The 20,788-nt window shown below is 50.5% G+C and overlaps 2 protein-coding genes across 16 annotated transcripts in view; one reads left to right on the top strand and one right to left on the bottom strand.

The window, feature by feature from the left end:
• LOC308569494 (uncharacterized protein) overlaps positions 1-12,775 on the top strand; it is a 209,920-nt gene extending 197,145 nt beyond the window's left edge. For 11 of the 15 annotated variants that reach the window (XM_081163436.1, XM_081163443.1, XM_081163435.1 and 8 more), the window contains 5 exons: positions 1,671-1,751; positions 3,865-3,946; positions 7,677-7,789; positions 10,984-11,152; positions 11,582-11,722. In XM_081163436.1, the coding sequence (XP_081019562.1) occupies positions 1,671-1,751; positions 3,865-3,946; positions 7,677-7,789; positions 10,984-11,152; positions 11,582-11,586 (450 nt within the window). In that variant the 3' untranslated portion in view covers positions 11,587-11,722. Of the gene's footprint in view, positions 1-1,670; positions 1,752-3,864; positions 3,947-7,676; positions 7,790-10,983; positions 11,153-11,581 lie in introns of all 15 variants that reach the window. The other 4 variants (XM_081163434.1, XM_081163445.1, XM_081163441.1 and 1 more) reach the window with 2 other exon arrangements.
• The window catches only part of LOC308569628 (cytochrome P450 2C25-like), a 189,277-nt gene that overhangs the window by 18,569 nt on the left and 149,920 nt on the right, over positions 1-20,788 (bottom strand). The window lies entirely within an intron of this gene.

The following is a 20,788-nucleotide window of genomic DNA, read 5'->3' as shown; positions in this document are numbered from 1 at the left end:
GCTGTGTGTGTCGAAACACCAGCTGGTTGTCAGAGACACAAATCTTTTCTCTGTCGGCTTCAGGCGGCCTGAGGAACACAGATTCTCTCTGAAATGATAACAGTGGGCTTTCCATGTAGCGGCAGTCCATGTAGCGGGGCTGTGACACTCCCCCTGAGACTGAAGTCTACCCTGTCCCTCGGCTTTCGCCCCCTCCAAAATAAGCACGCAAAATCGTATCTTAGGCACGGGGTGGCGAATGTGCAGGTTTCCTTCTGCTGACACAAAGTATTTTAAAGGGACGTTATTAGCTCAGCTTCCTCTGGTATGTCTTCTCTGGTCTTCCGTGGGTCTTTCGAGACATTCCTGCATTTGCTATGGAGTCGGCTGATCCTCCTTGGAGGGGTTAGGTTTCCTCCGAAAGCTAAAAATGTGTCAAATCGCACTCTTCTGTGGATAATTGCAATTTTATTTCATTTTTGTCTGGGAAAATGATTGGGGGGGGGGGAATCAGTGCGTCGGGGGCAAGTAACATTTGCTTTTTCCATGCAAACCTTTTTCTGGCTGCGGCATCTTCCTTGCCCCCCTTCCCTAATCAGGTTCCACTGCATTCTTGGTGCTGTGAACCTCAGGATCCCATAGAAGAGCCTTGCTCCACCTGGCTCCCTCCAGACGATTGAACTACAACTCCCATGCGATCCTGAGGCTGATGCTAGTTGGGGAGTCCAAAACAACTGGGGGGGCAGGTTGGAGAAGGCTGGCGTAGGATGGTACCCTAGCCATAATCCCAGGGGGGGGGCAGGCAGTTGCAACAGAAGCATTTAGAAACAAATTTTTAAAATTGTCCAGTAGCACCTTAGAGACCAACTAAGTTTGCTCTGGGTATAAGCTTTTGTGTGCATGCACACTTCTTCAGATACACTGAAACAGAAGTCACCGGACCCTTATATATAGTGGGAGGGTGGGGTGGGGTTTTTCTCAGGAGGGTAATAGGAGATGGGTGATGGACTCAATGGGTATGGTAAACCTGTTTATTGTTAACGACTGCAATTAGTCCTACAGGAAAAAGCAAGTACGCAGATGACCAAAAATAGCTTTAGCAGGTGTAATGAGACAAGAATCCAGTATTTCTATTCAGACCAGGTCTCTCCATAGTTTTCAGCTTAGTAATAAGTTGTAATCCAGCAACTTCTCTTTCAAGTCAATTTCTGTCTCTACCTGAATCTGGAAGCATTTAGACTCTCTCTTTGCAGGTCTGGAAAATGACCTTCCTTGCATCTCCTTTTCCCATGTTGATTTTGCAGCTATTACCTCTCCCGTTATTGGGTTTTATCTGTAGCTTCTGTCCCTCTCCCCCCTGTGAATAAAAATCACTCCAGAACGAAAAAACCAGCTGCAGGGATCACACGCAACCTCCCAGACTTATTTGATAAAGCTGTCCCTTTTCAAATCCAACTTATTTCTGTGGCCTGTCCAGAACTTCTGAGAAGAAAGGACTGTGCCCTCTCTGGGGTCTCTCTCTCTCTCTCTCTCTCTCTCTCTCTCTCTGTCTTGTGGCACCTTTAATTCCTTCCTTCCTTCCCTCCTTCCCATGCTGTCGCCCACTTCCGTTCTCCATCTCCTCGATCCACAAAAATCGAAACTGTCCATCCTCTTGGTCCGGAGAGTAAAGTGCTCAATATTGTTTTCAGGTTCCAAATACCCAAAGGCCGTCTTCGGGCGTCCACTCCCAGTCGGCCACCGCCCCCAGGCCCAGCCAGGGCAGTACCCATGTGAGTAGAACCACCACAGCTGGCCAACTCGGCCTTGGACGGGACGGGCATTTCCACCTGTTGGGTTCGTGATACCTTCTGTGCCCTGAGACACAGAGACCAGCCACCAGCACATCGTCCCCCTGCCTCCACCCCACCAAAGCAGGTCCCCGGAGTTATCCATAGTCGCTCCTGAGCCTCTCCACCCTGCAACAGGGACATGAATCCTGGCAGGGATGTAGCTCGTAGTTAAACTACAGAACTCGCTTCCACGCGAGGCGCTGATAGAATATGAATAGCTTTGGGGTTTTACAGTTTCACAAAGCAACCGCCCCTCCAAAAAAAGCACCCTGCTGACTATATAAACCAGAAACCCCCCCCCCTTCATTTATCCTGCCCCGCAAAAAGCCGTGCCACGAAAAGAAAACATTGCCCTGAGCTCTGACTTTTCTGTTCATCCCAAGGCTTTGTTGTGCAGGCCGCAAATTTTCCTAGTCCTCACGGTTGCCAGGGGAGAGTTACCGTATTTTTCGCTCCATAAGACGCACCTAGTTTTTAGAGGGGGAATGCAAGAAAAACAATATTCTTTAAAGGGAGCGCTGAGCAGAGCCTGTGTGCATCCCAGGCTCTGCTCAGCGCTCCCTTTCACGAGCCGCGTGGAGCGTGTGTGCGGCACTTGCGGGCTTTTCCCCGAGGAGGGAGAAGGGCAGCCCATCATTGGTGCGTTGCCCTTCTCCCTCCTTGGGGGAAAGCCCCCAAGAGCCGCACACACGCTCTGCATGGCTCTTTAAAGGGAGCGTGGCTCTTGGGGGCTTTTCCAGGAGGTGGGGGAAGGGACAGAGCACAACTAAGCCAGAAGCTAGAACAGTGAGAGGGAGCGCTGTGATCCCTCTCGCTGTTCTGGTTTCTGGGATAGCTGCGCAGCCTGCATTCACGCCATAAGACGCACACACATTTCCCCTTACTTTTTAGGAGGGAAAAAGTGTGTCTTATAGAGCGAAGAATACGGTATTTAATTGCCAAGGAGCTCAAGGCGGCATACATGCTTCTGCCTATTGAATCCCCACGACAACCCTGCGAGGTAGGATTAGGCTGAGAGGCGGTGACTGCCCCAAGGTCACCCAGGGACCTGGGTGAGTTGGAAGGCAGGATTAGAACCCCGGGCTCTCCCAGGTCGTAGTCCGAGAGCCTTAAGCATTAAACCGCCATTGGTTCTCCATGTTTAAGGATGCCAGGAGCACTTAAGAAGGCAGGTACCAGAAAGGGGGGAGTGGGCAAGGCCTTCCGTGCCCTGTACAATCCCCACCCCCACCCCAGCCTTATTGCCTCTGTTCCAAGAGACAACCTGAAACATTCTCCCTCCTTCCCCTCCATCATTCCACCCTCCCTGGACATGGCCTCCTCCCCCCCTCTCCCCTCCCTTCCCAAGTGCTTTGAAAAGTTGGGATGAATTATGCAGATTTACTAGACTTTGCATAATGCATTCTGGACACACACACATCTTTTGAACTCCTTGCCCAAGATTTCTTTCTAGCAAGGCAGGGCAGCCGCCCTGGGCACCCACAGGGAGACACCAGACCGATAAAAATGGAAATAATGTTATAATTATTGTCAATGCTCCCTGCAGCCAAACCCCCCCCCCAAAAAAAAAGAAACTGCATTGCAAGCCGGCGTCTCAGTAAAGCTGAGGGAGAGCTCTGGGGTTTTTAGTGCATTCAGCCCCATTATTAAGATGAGTCAGCACCATTAATTAGTATTATTTGTCCAGCACCGACCGATGCAATGTGTAACGCCTGATGCTGTCGTCTCTGCCCGCTCTCCAGCCTCTGGTTTGGCACAGTACGCTAACTTTTTAAAAAACGCCTTCTTTTGGGATGGGGCTTTGAGAACACACACACCCCGCCCTTTTGCTGCATGATCACCTTCTGCCCCACCCCTCGCAAGTCCCCCGAACAGCGGCAGCAGCAGCAGCGGCTCATGCCTTGCACCCATAACCAACGGGCCAGTCTGGGCGGAGGGTGGAGAGGGTGCTGGAACAGCGGAGCCCTGGAGATCTCTTCTGCTGAGCTGACAGCAGGCCTGGCGTTCCTCGTTCCTGAGACCTTTCCTTCTTTCCTCCCCTCGTGTCCTGCAGGTGCAGATCCTGAACAAGAAGATCGACTTGTCTAAAGTGTCCTCAAAGTGCGGCTCAAAGGCAAACATCAAGCATAAGCCAGGTGAGAGGGGGAATTCTAATGTATCTTGAATCTTTGTTGGAAGCCGCCCAGAGTGGCTGGGGAAACCCAGTCAGATGGGTAGGGTACAAATAAATTATTATTATTATTATTATTATTATTATTATTATTTTTTTTTTCCTGGTTTCCAACCATTCCCTCATTCAAAATACGTGACATTAGAGTGTATCAGATTTTTCAACTTTTCTTTCCCCACCAAGACATTTTATTAGTTTTGCAGATAAAGAGTACAAATAAACACACATCAATAAAGTCATGCTGTCTGTGGAGATTCTCCGAATCTCGGGACTTCCCCCACCACCCCATCCATGGAGTCTTATTTTAAACATCTACAACTGCATATTAGTCCGTGCTCCAGTTTCTATATCAAACTATATTGTCCATAATGTTTTTTATACTACAAGTGAGTCAAAATCCTGCTCTTGTTTCCATCTGCTTACAGTGGTCTCCTACATAAAGGTACGGGCCAGTCTTGACAGACTCTAGGGTTGTGCGCCCATCTCACTTAAGAGGCCGGGGGCCAGCGCTGTCCGCAGACACTTCCGGGTCACGTGGCCAGCGTGACAAAGCTGCATCTGGCGAGCCAGTGCAGCACACAGAAACGCCGTTTACCTTCCCGCCAGTAAGCGGTCCCTATTTATCTACTTGCACCCGGGGGTGCTTTCGAACTGCTAGGTTGGCAGGCGCTGGGACCGAGCAACGGGAGCGCACTCCGCCGCGGGGATTCAAACCGCCCACCTTTCGATCGGCAAGCCCTAGGCGCTGAGGCTTTTACCCACAGCGCCACCCGCGTCCCGGTCTCCTACATACTTGTACATAATTTTTCAACTTTCAAATTCCCAAAATTCTTAAGAAGTTGTAACATGATTTAGGAATTCAATTGGTTTTCTCTTTTTTTAGACAATTTTTAATTGGTTTTTAAACAAATACAATCACCATTAAACACTTATCCAGAAGTACATCTAATGGTGTTTCTTTTATCCATTATCTCTAAACGCACACTCACTTAGCACACTCTGCATTCAAACATATTACTCAGCATAACCCTTCCACTGAGAATATTGAGCAGTTGGTATAAGAAGGTTTTGATCTGGGTCATTAACATAGTTAAAGAAAGGGGTCCACATTTCTGGGAAGGAATTCAAAAGGTATTTAACTTTGTTGTTGTTTAGTCGTTTAGTCGTGTCCGACTCTTCGTGACCCCATGGACCAGAGCACGCCAGGCACTCCTGTCCTCCACTGCCTCCCGCAGTTTGATCAAACTCATGCTGGTAGCTTCAAGAACACCATCCAACCATCTCATTCTCTGTCGTCCCCTTCTCCTTGTGCCCTCCATCTTTCCCAACATCAGGGTCTTTTCCAGGGAGTCTTCTCTTCTCATGAGGTGGCCAAAGTATTGGAGCCTCAGCTTCACGATCTGTCCTTCCAGTGAGCGCTCAGGGCTGATTTCCTTCAGAATGGAGAGGTTTGATCTCCTTGCAGTCCATGGGACTCTCAAGAGTCTCCTCCAGCACCAGAATTCAAAAGCATCAATTCTTCGGCGATCAGCCTTCTTTATGGTCCAGCTCTCACTTCCATACATCACTACTGGGAAAACCATGGCTTTTACTATACGGACCTTTGTTGGCAAGGTGATGTCTCTGCTTTTTAAGATGTTGTCTAGGTTTGCCATCGCCTTTCTCCCAAGGAGCAGGCGTCTTTTAATTTCGTGACTGCTGTCACCATCTGCACTGATCATGGAGCCCAAGAAAGTAAAATCTCTCACTGCCTCCATTTCTTCCCCTTCTATTTGCCAGGAGGTGATGGGCCCAGTGGCCATGATCTTCGTTTTTTTGATGTTGAACTTCAGACCATATTTTGCGCTCTCCTCTGTCACCCTCATTAAAAGGTTCTTTAATTCCTCTTCACTTTCTGCCATCAAGGTTGTGTCATCTGCATATCTGAGGTTGTTGATATTTCTTCCGGCAATCTTAATTCCGGCTTGGGATTCATCCAGCTCAGCCTTTCGCATGATGAATTCTGCATATAAGTTAAATAAGCAGGGAGACAATATACAGCCTTGCCGTACTCCTTTCCCAATTTTGAACCAATCAGTTGTTCCATATCCAGTTCTAACTGTAGCTTCTTGTCCCACATAGAGATTTCTCAGCAGACAGATGAGGTGATCAGGCACTCCCATTTCTTTAAGAGCTTGCCATAGTTTGCTGTGGTCGACACAGTCAAAGGCTTTTGCATAGTCAATGAAGCAGAAGTAGATGTCTTTCTGGAACTCTCTAGCTTTCTCCATAATCCAGCGCATGTTTGCAATTTGGTCTCTGGTTCCTCTGCCTCTTCTAAATCCAGCTTGCACTTCTGGGAGTTCTCGGTCCACATACAGCTTAAGCCTGCCTTGTAGAATTTTAAGCATAACCTTGCTAGCATGTGAAATGAGTGAAATTGTGCGGTAGTTGGAGCATTCTTTGGCACTGCCTTTCTTTGGGATTGGGATGTAGACTGATCTTCTCCAATCCTCTGGCCTTTAACTTACCTTTGCTAAGTAAAGTGTGTGTAAGGTTGCATAGAATAATTAAACATGATCTCCAAGTACTTGTAGTTTTATTATATATGAATATAAATTTTATTATTTAGCATTACCTGACAATTCCAGAAGGTAACATTAGCATTCTTTGGTTTCACAAAAGCAATTTATTTGCTTCTTCATTGAACAAAAATTGCCAAGCTGAATGTTGTCCGATCACAAAAATTCCTCACACCCAGAAACTTTTTTTAAAAAAGATCCCTCGCTAAGGAAATTTGCAGAAATTGAGATTGACCATTGTGAAATTTTGCAAAACTCTGTGCCAACTTTGGAACTGCTGCTGAAAACTTTTCTCTTCTGCTAGGCCTTTGCAGGCAGTTAAGAATACATCAGCCATGGTTAATTGACTTCTGTTTTTATCTTTTTAATGGTCTAATAGCTGTAAACCACTTCGAGATATAGATATGACAAAGCTATATTGTAACTTTTGAATAACTGGTGTGGTGTGGTGTGTTTTTTTAAGATAGATAATGACACTGTGGGACGCAAGTGGCGCTGTGGGTTAAACCACAGAGCCTAGGACTTGCCGATTGGAAGGTCAGTGGTTCGAATCCCCACGACTGGGTGAGCTCCCGTTGCTCAGTCCCTGCTCCTGCCCACCTAGCAGTTTGAAATCACACCAGTGCAAGTAGATAAATAGGTACCACTCTGGCGGGAAGGTAAACGGCGTTTCCGTGCGCTGCTCTGGTTCTCCAGAAGCGGATTAGTCATGCTGGCCGCATGACCCGGAATCTGTACGCCGGCTCCCTCGGCCAAGAAAGCGAGATGAGTACCACAACCCCAGAGTCAGCCACGACTGGACCTAATGGTCAGGGGTCCCTTTACCTTTAATGACACTGCAGTATGCAAAGATTTTTTGTAAATAAATCCAGAAAGAATAAGACTCTGCTGGCAGGGGCTGATGTAGTTTATGCTTCTGACTGCTGAAAATGGCACCTTTTCGGACGTGCAGAAGTGTGTGTGTGTTCTTGATGGATTTGAGGTCGCCCCCCCCCTTAATTGGTTAAACATTACAGCCCTCGTACAAACTTCAACCCACATCGAGAGGAAGCAAGCCGTGGGGTGTTTTTAACTGCCGGGCTCCTGGCAGCAGCGCCACCTCCCTCGAGTAACACTCTCCCTTCCTTGTTCCAGGTGGCGGAGACGTCAAAATTGAAAACCAGAAGCTGAACTTCAAGGAGAAAGCCCAGGCCAAAGTGGGCTCTCTGGACAACGTGGGGCACGTCCCGGCTGGGGGCACCGTGAAGGTATGCTTCAGGCGGCACCCAGGCATGGGTCCCTCCTTGCCCCCCGTGGTTCCCCCCCCTCCTGTGTGCGGCCACCCGTCCGTCCTGCCATCCTCACATTGCCAACCTCACATTCATTTCCACGGTGCCACCCGATGGAGGGTGCTGAACGGAGCCCCCAGGACATTCCACCCACCCACCTACCCCTTTTAGGGCTTCATAAGTATCGGAGGCTGTTCATTTGTTTCATAAAATTCGCTTGTTAAGAACAGCAACAACCTCTCAAAAAAAGAAGAATTCACACGGCAATCGTTTTAAGACTTTTGAAACGTTTAGCAGCGGTTCTCAACCTGTGGGTCCCCAGATGTTGCTGGACTACAACTCCCATCATCCCTGAGCTCTGGCTTTGCTAGCTACGTGTGATGGGAGTTGTAGTTCAACAACATCTGGGGACCCACAGGTTGAGAAAGGCTAGTTTACAGTAACTAACAACGTATTAAAACTCACATCAACTTTCTAAGCATCTGGCTTGCCTTTAAAAAAAAGGGTTTTTATCAGGTGCTGAAAAGCATTCAGTGAAAGCAGTATAGGTGCTGCCACACTGAAAGATTAAGTTCTTAGAAATGCATTATGGGTATTACGTGGCACCTGGGCGTGGAGAGGGGACCCACTCCCTTCTTCCCTGGAGCATGTGTGTACATTGTGTGCATAAACAGAAGCAAAGCTCCTCTGCCTTCTCCCTCGGCTAGCACATGTGTGCATAAATACGAGAATTTGAAAACAGGGCCCAGTAATAGTGCCACTGTATTCTGCTCTGGTCAGACCTCACCTGGAGTACTGTGTCCAGTTCTGGGCACCACAGTTCAAGAAGGACACTGACAAACTGGAACGTGTCCAGAGGAGGGCAACCAAAATGGTCAAAGGCCTGGAAACGATGCCTTATGAGGAACGGCTAAGGGAGCTGGGCATGTTTAGCCTGGAGAAGAGGAGGTTAAGGGGTGATATGATAGCCATGTTCAAAGATAGAAAAGGATGTCACATAGAGGAGGGAGAAAGGTTGTTTTCTGCTGCTCCAGAGAAGCGGACACGGAGCAATGGATCCAAACTACAAGAAAGAAGATTCCACCTAAACATTAGGAAGAACTTCCTGACAGTAAGAGCTGTTCGACAGTGGAATTTGCTGCCAAGGAGTGTGGTGGAGTCTCCTTCTTTGGAGGTCTTTAAGCAGAGGCTTGACAACCATGTCAGGAGTGCTCTGATGGTGTTTCCTGCTTGGCAGGCAGGGGGTTGGACTCGATGGCCCTTGTGGTCTCTTCCAACTCTATGATTCTATGATTTCTAATTATACCTTGTAAAGCCCCGCCCAGCTCCCTCCCATCAGGGGAAAGTCCTTCAGCCTTGGGCCACCAAATGTTGAACTACGTTGGCTCCATTACCTGCAGCCAGCTTGGCTAGGGGTGATAAGTTTCCCAGAGTATCTGGGGAAACCCAACCAGATGGGTGGGGCATAAATAATAAATTAGTAGTAGGAGTACACAGAGCCATCCACCATCATGGAGACTCCAGATCTATGTAGGGTTTACTCCTTAGCCTTTTCTTTTCCTGAAGATATCCCATAAGGCAGTGGAAGTTTAGGATCAGAGTTTTCCTTCTCCTAAATGGGCTCCCTTCCCTAGTGGATTAGCCTCATCTGCCCCTCACTTCCCCATGCTGCACGTGCAGAAACTGCCTTCTTAACCGTTGACTGTCCGATCAGTCCGCCGGAGCCTACCTTCACATGCAGGGGCAGTCCAAAAAAGTAAGGATTAGATGTTAGGATATAGTTCCCTTCCACCTTCAAAGGGAACAGGCATGACTGTTGTGTGTCACATGCCTGTTTACTTCCAGCACTTGCCGGGAGCTTCCGTTTTGTATATTGCTTTTGTACTGCTGTTTTGCTGGAGACGAAAGGAAGCAGACATGTTTTCCTTTGTTCCTGAACTATGCTGTAGATAATGCTTACACATGGCTCTGTCCGCCTCTTCCGTTGTGAGAAGATTTATTCACTCTGCTGATAGAGCGTGTACAATCCTCTGAAGATTTCAGAGGCTCGTGTCGCTGATTGATGCTGTTCCAAGGGAGACCGGTGATCGCCCGGCTGCCGGCCGGTGACTGGAGCCAGCTGGGGGCCTGCCTGACGCCCCCGTCTCCCTGGCAGTATCCCAACATTAGGATCCTGAAATCACGTACAGATTTCAGTGAGCGTCTTGTGTGTTGGTCAAAGAAAGGAGGAGGTGGTGGCGGCAATGGGAAGGAGGCCAGCAAGGCGAGGAGGGTGCCGTGATTCAGGGCTGTTGAGGCTAGGTTGCCTTTGTTCCCTCCCTCGTGAGGCTCATACAGGTTTACCTGTGTAGACGACGCGGACCACCTCTTAAGAGAAGCCCCTCCCACCTGTGTAGTGATCAGATGGGATTACTATGAGGAATTATAAAATATGCATCAAGCCATTGTGTCCACGATGAAAGCATTGCCTTGACTGGGTTCGATTCATTGACAATAATTTCTGATCAAATCCCACAAGCCTCTGCATTTCTGGCCATTTTCTCTACTGTTCATTTTCTACGCCTGACAGGCACATATAAGCATTCTGAAACACAGGCCAGTTGCTTCATCAGGCATCCTCAGTACATAAAGATAGTAGGCAGTTTCTTTGATGTAGCTGTTGTTAGTTTTGTTAATCTTAGGGCCAGGAAGAGAGTTCACAAGGAGATGGTAAATACCATTTACTGCTGTTTATGACCTCCGGGTTTCCTAAAAGCATTGCTTCCTATTTTATTTACTCTGGACTACTATGCATGCTCAAGTAGGAAATAGTTTCTTTGTAGTTAACAGGATTTCTTCTGATCTGACTTTGTCCCCACGTGGGGTTTTTTGCTCAGAGGAAATCTGATTGGTTCTTACAAACACTGTGTAAAAAGTTCTTTTGTGAATAAAACGACCTGGGCCAAGGGGTGGAGAGACAGATTATTATACGCACTCCTCCCAGAGTCTTGCTGACCAAGCCTCTGTGTGTATTTTATTAATCAGAGTCCAATCCTTCCTTTGCTTTGGGAACGCCACACACCTGTCCGTCTCTCTGCTAGCGCGTGCCTCCTCCACCTTCATCTCGCCGCATCCCATTCCCATCCTTGTATTGACGCCTCATTGTCCTCCCCCACCCCATTGTTTCATTGTAGACCGAGGGGGGCGAGGAGGCAGCCCCGCAGAACGGAGCTGTGACCGCCCCCCCGCCAGGTGGCAGCCCCCACACACAGGAGAATGGCGTAGGGCTGCCCACGCCCGCCCAGGGTGGCGGCGGCGACCAAAGGGAAATTCAGTGCTTCGACACTCACATACAAGAAACAAGTAAGTGCCAGGCCTTCCTCTGTGCCTCCCCAAAGGTGCTTTGCGATGATGTGGGGCGGGCGGGAGGTGAGGGGTGATGAGAGTGGGAGGTGGAAGTTGGGGGTGGGACACCAGGCAGCTTTTCCTAAGGTACCTTCTCGAAGGCAGGAGACGTCCTCTGCCCTCCTCCCTAGTAGGAGAGGCCGAGTGCGGAGGGGCTGGGCGGCTTAACCCGCCCCCCACCGTCCCTGTTACCGACTTCTGAAGCGGGAGGGAAGGGGAGAGGAAACGTCCCGGCGCGCCGCCTTGTTAATGAAGCCACCTGCCCTTTTATTTTCCAGGCATCTAACGATGACATTCTGGTGTCGCCTTCCTTCCGCCCCCCCCCCTTTTCCTCCCTCCCCACCCCCCATTGCCGTCTTCCCCCCGCTCCCCCTTGTGTCGCTGCAGATTGAGTCCCACAAGCTGATGTTCCGTGAGAAGGCCAAGGCCCGCACGGACCACGGGGCGGACCCCACAGCCTCCAACCACCCCCCTGTCTTCTCCGGCGGCACCTCCCCACGGCACAGCACCTCGGTCAGCGAAAGCCTGGCCTCGGCCGCCTCCACCTCTCTGCAGCCGCCGCCACCGCCGCTGCCACGGCAGGCTCCCCTCGCGGAAGAGACGGCGGCCGCTCTTCCTCAGCAAGGCTTGTGACTCTGCCCCCTTCCCGCATTCCTCCTGCCCTCCTCCCGCTCGCGAGAAGCTCGTCTCCCTTGACCCGGAGCCTGGCTTTGTTTGGCCCTGGAAAGATGGGCTGGCCTCCCTGCCCCACGGCAGGGGACCTCTCTGGAGTGTGCCAGGCTGCCCCCGAGAGCCTCCGTGGCCCCTGGTGGTTGGTTGGTTGGTTGGTATCTCTGGGTGCAGAAATGGGCTCCCGGGGGGTGTCCGAGTGTGCGTTGGAGTTGTCTTGATTTCGTCCCGTCCTTCTTGGCTTGCTGTGTGGGGACTAGGGAGGGAACGCTGGTCTGCCCCACTCGTGGCGGAGCCCGAGACCCAGGCGGGAGTTAGCGGGAGTCAGCTTTGCTGCCCTCTTTCCCCCTCCAGCAACCCATTTCCACCTCCTTGCCCCCTCGCCCTGCGTCATTTCGCGCTGCCTACTATTTAATGCTGGTCTATATATTATTATTATTCTCACACATGATAATTTCACTCTCTTTTGGAACTCTTTTAACTCCTTAACCTCCTTCTCTCCCCCAGTCCCCCAACCCTCCTCCTTCTCATTGTGATTTAAAAAAGTACAATAAAGTGTTTGCCGATTTCTGTCGCTTGTTACCGCAGGGTCACCGCGCTCCCTTCCCTTCCCCCCTTGCCCTTTGCCATAGGAGAATTAAAAAAAACAAAACGTTAACCGCTGCTGCAGTGCTGCTGGCTTCTTATCGACATATCCAGCCATTTTAACTGTGTTCTTTTTCTTTCGTTTTTTATTTTTATTTTCTTCATTTGTGTGTGGTGTTTATTTTTTGTGTGTGCTTAAGGAAAAGGAAAAAACTTTGAAATGATGGAGCAAAAAAAGGCATTGAGCCACGTTGGTTAAAAGTTCTTGAGGATGCATTGAGAGGAGGTTGTGGGTGGTAGAGGAATGGCGTTCGCTGCTCCCCTCCCCCCCAAAAAAGCTATGAAGGTCCTTTTTAACTGACTGCTGCAGAGAGAAGCCCTTGCACTTTTGAGGGTCTGCTGCATTGCATCTCAACAGGATCTAGTTCCCATGGGGGGGGCCGATCCTCCACTGCCCATCCTGGAGAAAGAGCAGGGGAATATATTTGCAGGATTTAATCCTCAAGGCACGATGGGTTTGGCTCTGTGCACCTTGGAACAGAGGCTGGGATGGAGTCTGGCATTTATAAGGAAGCTCGCCACTGGCAGTGGGGCATCCTGGCAGAGTTGGGGAGGGCGTGGTGTGGGGAGACTGCTTGGCCGCTGCCCCACCACCCCCCAAAATACCAAGAGGGTCATGGGAAAGTGTTGAGGGTCTGACGAGAGGCAGCGTCTGCATGGGGCTGGCTAGGTGATCTGAAGGTGCCAAGGAGAGAAAGAGGCAGAGATTGCTCTCCTTTGGAAGAAAAGACCCATTTTTTTCTTCTAGGGGTGGGTATGGGTTGGATGGGGCTTGTGGGGAGTGTTGGCAACAAGAGTTTGAGCACCTTCGGCAATTTTATTAATTTTTTTTTGCATTGCAAATGACACTAAAACGAAATGTAAATAAAACTTTGAAAATGGTGTGTTGTGAGAGTCGTGGGGGAATTCTGAAAGGAAGAGGGGGGAACCCAAACCGCAGGGAACAAATATTTGGGCGGCGGGGGGGGGGGGTTGTTTTGTAGGCAGACTTCTGCTGGGAGGCAGGCAGGAGATGATGGCTGTGGGAAGGAGGAGCGATGGTAGCACAGCTCTCCCCCCCCCCTTTTATCTCTTGGTCACAGTGTGCTTTTCAGCAACACAGCAATCCCAGGGTCTGCCTTCACACACAAAAGACATATTGCACTTGTGGTTGTTGTTTTTATATATATATAAATATATATATATAAATATTAAAGGTTGCATGGTTTCTAATAAAATGGCTTTTTAAAACCTTAGCGGGGCTTTTTTTCCTACCCCTTTTTTGCATCAAAACGGTATTCTGAAATCTCATGGATCGCATCTCCCTTCCCCTCCTTGGAATACTATAGAAACCTTTTAAGGAGGAAGTTGCAGGTTTTGCACCTAGAAAGGGGCCTGTCTGTGTACAGAAATATATGTATGTGTGCTTGTGATCCATCTTGCCCACCTTCCATCTCGGCCACGCTGATTCCAAGTCTGCTTCCGAGTCTGTTGCAAAGCTTGCTGCACCTGCCCACCGGCTCTCCCACCCTCCAGAACTCAGGAAGCCCCCCACCCACGTTGTTACACGTTGCTGTGCAGCTTCCCCGCACGTTCCCATCCTCCACCCCGGTACCACCACCTCCTCCTCCTTCCTGCCCTGGCATTTCCCTGTGAGACCTTGTCGTGCCAACTCCGACCTTTTGTTTCAAACAGGCAATGCAGGCGATGGAAGCTGAAGACGGGGGATGTAATAGGAGACAGCCCCAAATCTCCTCTGCTTTGAGGGCCAGGCCCCGTGGAAAGCCTCCTTCAAATGGGTGGGGAAGCAAAAGCCCAGTGGTACCTCCCCACTTGCCCTGGCGAGGTTTGCGTAGGTGAACATCTCCTCGAACTGGTTCCCCCACTTAGATTTTGGATTCCTGGCTCCTCCGGGAAGGTTTTTTTCCTGAGTTGGAGAGGCCTATAAACAGTGGAACTGCTCGCCCCAGGAGCAAGACGCTGCCTTGCGCCGCTTTAGCAGCATCCCTGGGCGGCAGCGTCTTCCTAGCGGAGCAGGTCCACTTGTGTGTGTGCGTTTTTGTGTTCCAGCCCTTCGAGATCTCCACTTCCACCTGCCGCGCATGGCTCCCTTCCCCTCCGGTCTACGTCCCTGCCCTGCAGCTGATGATGTCTCCCGGTCTTTCGCCCAACCTCTAAACACCAGCTTGGGTTTTCCACTCCGCTGACCTCCCTGCTGCCAGGCCAAGGGGTGGTGATGGCAGAAGGGGAGCACTTGCTTAGGCGACCCCCTTGTCCGACAGGGAAACTTGTCCCTTGAAGCAATAAGGACAGCCTGTGTGCTCGAAAATGGGAGCTTCCTGGGCTTCCGTAGAAAGGCAAGCAGTTGCCTCATCGACCTCCTGCCCTACGAAGCTTGTGGGGCGCATGCTTTAAAAAAGAACGAAAAGAAGCTGAGACTCGCAGCTTCTTTCGCAGAAAAGTGTTTGGGGGACTCAGATACTTCAGCAGGAAGCCCCATTGTCTTGGCTTCCCTTTCCTCTGACCCCCAAGTTGAGGAGCAATTGACTTTTGTTTGCTGGAGGGTCCTTCTCCTGTTTGCAACGATGCCCACATGTGTTTCTCCTACGATCCGTCGCTTGAGGACTCTCACTTGGAAAGTCAAATAACATTGCACTTTATCTTCCGTGATAGCGCAAAAAAAAGTGTCTTGTAAAGGGTTGTCGATTCCTTCTTTGTTCCCGACCCGAATCACTTTGAGGTGGTCGATATTAGCACCCGCCTGTCTTGAGAACATGTGCAGGTTCCGGTTGCGCCCAGTTCTGCGGTGTGCGCGCACTTGTTCCCGCACAACACGCTCACTTAACACGTGTCGTGCCTGTGCTTTTAGCCTTAGACCCGGAGAGACGCTTAAAGACGATTGCTACGGGGAAGTTTTTCTTAGTCCCCAGCTTTGGTTTCTAATAAGGATTTTTACAACAATGCAATTTTAGATTTGAAAGTAGCTTGTAAATACTGCAATTCTGGGGCGGGGCAGGGTGGGTTGGGGAGAAAGGGCTTTCGTAGCCCAGCGCTGGTCTCCTTTTCCTCCCTCTTGTTTTGGAGGGGCAGGAGCAGATTTCAATTGGGGGGGTGGGTTATGTAGGTATTTTTTACAAAACGGATCATGAGAAGTATTAGAGGCGGTGGCTGTTAGGCTAAGAAGCGAAAGCAATAAATGAACCGCCCTTGCTCCCAGGGCTGTGTTTGAGAACTTGGCTTAGATCTTGTCTCTGTTTGACCGTCAGGTTTCAGTGCAGCTGAAAAATGTGGCCATAGATATTTATTTGGTAAGGGTGGAAGAAGCATCTGAACCATGAGGCCACAATCCATTGGGGTGGGACGTTCTCCTGCGGAATCCCCATTGGGAGAACGCCCTCGTGGATCGTGGCCTCATGCTAGCTAGTATAGAGGGAGCTGCCATCCAGTTTTTCCACCTAAGAGGCACAACCCTTGGAGGTCATGGTTAGGTTTTTCTTCCCAGGGCAGCACTTCTTACAGCAAGTGGAGACTGCAGCTCTGCACGTCACAACCAGCCTCCCTCATGAGTTGGCCAATTTGCAGGACAGTGTTTGGCTTAGGGTCGACGATCCAAGCGATCCATTTTGGCAGAGGCGTGGCATAAACGGGCTTGAGGAAGGAGGAGGCAGCAAGACCCACCCGTGCACATGTAGCTGTGTGACTCGCTCCCTATTTGAGCTTTGGGCAGTTAACAACCAGGCTGAGAATCCCAAGGTTCTCCAGATCTTTGACTCCAACTCCCATCGTCCTTTCCCATTGGCCATGCAGCCTGGGCGGGGTCGATGGGAGTTGGAGTCCATCTGCAGTTGGAGGACACCTCTTTTCCACCTGTGGTTTACAGAAACCGTAGCTCTGTGTTCTTTCCATTGGGGATCAGAGTTCCGCAGAACCTTGAAAGTTTTGTGTTGTTGGGCAAGGTCATCCATGTTGGGCATCTTTCCCTGAAAATGAGGCTTGAGTTGAGCTTGGATGGTGGAACGAACAGTGGCACTGGTTAGATATAAGCATGCAACTTGGGTGTGCAGTTTTTTAACCTGGAGGTGAATTGTAGTTTTGCGGCGTCCTTTTAGGGGGTGTTTTTCCCTCTTGCTTTCCTTGGGGTTCCTCAGAAAGAAGATGAGGCTTCGCGGGATAGCTTCTCCATGACTTTCCCTCTTTCCTTTCACTATGCCGTTACTGTAGAATATTGGGTGTGTTGTTGATCATTCCGTTCAATGGTGAGTCTCACAGGCCTGGCCAGTTGCACACTAAACGGCGACCCCAGCCTCATCTCCACTGGGGATGGGGAGCCCGTGGCGCTCTAGGTTTTGTTTGGCTCCCTGCTCCCCTCCGCCTGAGCCTGAGGATTACAAATGCAGCCCAGAAACAACCGAAGAGATCTCTCATGCCTAATCTGCAGCGACACGTGTTCGGTGTGAGGGTGCCCTGGTTGGACCGAGGGGAAGGGAAGCGCAGTTCCTGGTGTTTTGAAAATGCACTTTGCTTTTAGGGAATTGCTTGATGAACGGGGAAGGGAATCAAGAAGCTTCTCAAGACAGCCGCTTTGCTTGGGCAGCAAGCCAAGCCCTCCCCCAAGGAAGCCAGGAGATTAGCCAGCTGGCCGGGTGGTGGATTAGGAGGCAGCTGGTTGAGGTAGCCATCAGCTGGTCTCCATTGGATTAGGAGAGGTTCTCCTCTTCGCAAGAGGCACAGGGGCACTCTTAGCCCAGGGAACACCTTGTTTTGAAGCCGGTGAAGAAAGTGTGTGGCATAGGTGCTCGGAGGCAAGGGACTTGATGCCTTTCAGCTGACATGGGGTGTGTGTGGACCTGCCGTCTTGGGTGATGCGCTTGCGGCTGCATCCTCTTGGGCAGAAATGTGGCCACCGACGTGGGTTTCAGCGCCGTAGTGTCACATATCAGTGGTACGCACAAAACAGAGCAGGAATTGGGTTATCTGCAGCCAAGCAGAGATGGGTGTGGATCAAGAGGCCCGGGTGAGAGGCTGTATAGGGCTCTGGCGGCAACCTGGACGCCTCTCTGCCAGCCCAGGGTAATTCTTCGCCTTCCTTGCAGACGACTTGAGGGTAAAGACAGCTGTAGGCTTTTAAGAGCTGTCAAGAGTGGGCCCTTAACCCATTAGGCATCCATCTGTGTCTTGCTCTAGCCTTGCACATCAAGCCAGCCTCATCACCACTATTATTATTATTATTATTATTATTATTATTATTATTATTATTAGCAGCATGCTCATGTTAATTTCCATCCTTTGCCTTACCTCCTCCAAAATACAATCTGCAAGCATTCTTAAAACAGTTGCAAAACTACGTGACGGGGTGGAAGCGGTTGTTGATGTCACAGCAGCTAGCCAATAGGTGCTCTGTACAAGTCTATCCCCTCCCTCCCACTAGCTCTTTTCACGCAGAGCTACTTGGAAAACCTGCAGACCTGTTTTGGTCCAGAAAGAGAAACTGTTTTGATTTGCAGAGCAGCGGGGACACCATCAGTATGCCTCCCTCGCTCTTAAAATGAACATCTGTCTTTACCCTGAATGTACTTTTCGCCACTTGGGCTACTGTATGACAGAGTAGCTTGCAAGTGGCATTTCTGATTTGTCTGGCATTTCTGATTCCCTTCCATCGTGGGGCGGACAGGCTCAGGAAAGCCATGCACACACCCAACTGTATCAGGGCTGGTCCAGAGGGACGAAGGATGCTGGCTGAAGCTTTGGCGTGCCGGGGTCTTTAGATTCGCCAAGGAGGCTCTGGGAAATAAAAAGTACCGATTCCCTTGTGGCTGTACTTGGACAGGGTGGGGCTGCAGCTCAACGCCGAGTGGTTAAACCGAATAAAACGCCATGAACTCTCCACTTTGCATGTAAAGATTCTTATAGTTTTATCACAGCCGCCCCCAACCTGGGGCGCTCCAGCAGGGTTGAACTACAACTCCCAACAGGCCCTGTTGGGAGTTGTAGTTCAAACCTAGTAGAGCGCCCCAGGTTGGGGAAGCCATGGCAGAACGGAGAACGGCAACGGCCGCTCAGTTAGCTGGAGAACCAAACGGGATGTCCTCTTCGTAACAGCCAGGATGCGCTGCTTGAAGCCCCTTCTCGGAGTGGTGATGACGTCGGAAAAGGCAGAGCGGCTGCTGGCCTGTTTCCTACGAGGGCTTGAAGGAACTCGAGAGCAGGTGCCATTGCTCTCCCAACTCTGAACAATATCGGGAGGTCAATCGAGCTTCCATCCCCTGCAGTCTCTTACGAGCACCATCCGGATTAAGAAACACCCCTTCCTCTCCCCTCGCTTTGGCGATTCTCGGTCTACGTCGGCGACAGTACAGAAAGGGCAAGAGGGTAGATGGAAGCGGTTAGGTTATCTGTGCCACTACAGCGGGTGATTTGCCCATCTCGAATGAGCGGGAATGAGCATCGGCCTTGCAAAGGGAGGCAGAGAGATTGGGGCGGCCTTGGCGAAAATGCCTGCCTTTTGTGTGTGTGTGTGCGCAAAAATCATTGCTGTAGCTGTAGGACAGCCTTCGCCAAGCTGGTGCCCTCCAGGCTGCCTTGTGGACTGCTGGGAGTTGTTGCTGGGACGCCTCCTTGGCGAAGGGCCAGAGCCATCTCGCACGACTTCGCCCGGTGCGGCTGTGCAACCCAGAAGGGAGCGCCACTCCTGGCCGTGGCTGTGCAGCGAGGTAGAAGTACGCAGGTGTTCCCACAATAGCCTAGCCGGGTGGTGCTGGGGCGAGGGAGGGAGGGAAGGGGTGTGTTAAGAAAATGCATGGGTGCGATGGCGCCTGGAACGCAGGAGAGAGGTGGTTGGACAAACCTGTCCGGGTGGGAGCTTAGAGGGCCCTGCTGTCACGACGGCAGGATCTTAAAACCCGTTTGCTTCTGTTTACCTTCCTCTCCTGTCCTCGGACTTGTAATAGTTACTGACTGTCTCCGTTTTTAAAAGCAGCTGTTTCCGGATTTGATGTTGTGATTCTTACCTATTGTAAAGGGTTTAAATAAAGCTTCTAAATGTTCAACCTTGGCTGCCAGCTTTAGTCTGAATTCGTTTTTTGTGGCTCTGGGTTCTCTCTCTGTCGTAGGAAGCTGCCTTGAAACAAGAGTGTGGCTCTTGGCTCATCTAGTTCAGCGGTGCCTAAACCGACCCGATAACAAGTCTACAGGGCTTCAGGCAGAACATCTCCCCAAGTCCTACCTCCCTGGGATGCAGTTGGGCTTGAACCTGCAAAGGAGGTGCCTTTCCACTGAGCTATAGCTCTTCTCTCGCCTCCCCCCCTTTCCTTCCCCCCGCCAAATGGATGCTTTGGTCGAGAGTCCCCCTTTGCAGGGGATTGGACTAAATGACCCTCAGGGTATTTTCCAACTCTGCAGTTCTATAATTCTATAATCCTGTGGCTGTGAGTTCCATAGTTCAGCTCCACCCTGCATGTAGTGCTTTCTCTTTCTGACAGCAAGAGCTGTTCGACAGTGGAACAGTCTCCTTCGGGAGGTTGTGAATTCTCCTTCCTTGGAGGTTTCTAAGCAGAGGTCAGATGGCCATCTGTCCTGGATGTTTTAGCTGAGATTGTTGCACTGCATGGGGTTGGACTAGATGACCCTCGGGTCCCTTCCGACTCTACGATTCTGTGAAAGCAGAGTGCTCTACGGATTTCAAATCGCAGCAAATGGCAGAGAGTTTAAAACACTGCCTCTAAGCTTCCTGCGACGCTCCCTCGCCCCCCCCCAAAAAAATACACGCGTCTTTTCCCCAGAAAGGAAAAGCCCTTGAAATCGGCTGCATTTACATGCTGCTAATCTCCCTGATGTTAAAATGAATTTGCGCACAGAGAGGATAATCCTGGTTTCCAGCTAACGGAATAAGGAATTAATAATGCCGGCGGCCTCTTAAGAGAGGGGGGAATCTAAGGCTCTGGCCTGTTTCCTGCAGAAGTTGAGGGTCTCTGTTCTTGATGCCGCAACCCCCCCCCCCCACACACACACCCAAAAAATCAAGGAGAACCACACGAACAACCTTAGCCAACCTGCGGTGTTCCAAATATCTTGGATTGCAACTCCCAGCTGTGCAGGCCGAGTCTAGTGGGAGACGACATCCAGAACATCTGGATGGTGTCAGATTCGCAAAGGCTCCTGTAAGTTGTCCCCCTGTTTGCTTTTAGAAACCCACCGAGTAATACGGAGGAGAACCTACTTGGTGTTGGTCAGCTGAAAGTGGCTGAAACAAGACACGGGAAGAGGGATCAGACTGGAGTTCAGGAAAGGAGAAAGAGGTCAGTG

The sequence above is a fragment of the Podarcis bocagei genome (assembly GCF_964188305.1).
Source record: "Podarcis bocagei genome assembly, chromosome: 12".
Classification (NCBI taxonomy): domain Eukaryota; kingdom Metazoa; phylum Chordata; class Lepidosauria; order Squamata; family Lacertidae; genus Podarcis; species Podarcis bocagei.
The sequence above is the reverse complement of the archived record's forward strand: the minus strand, read 5'-3'. Positions and strand labels throughout refer to the sequence as shown.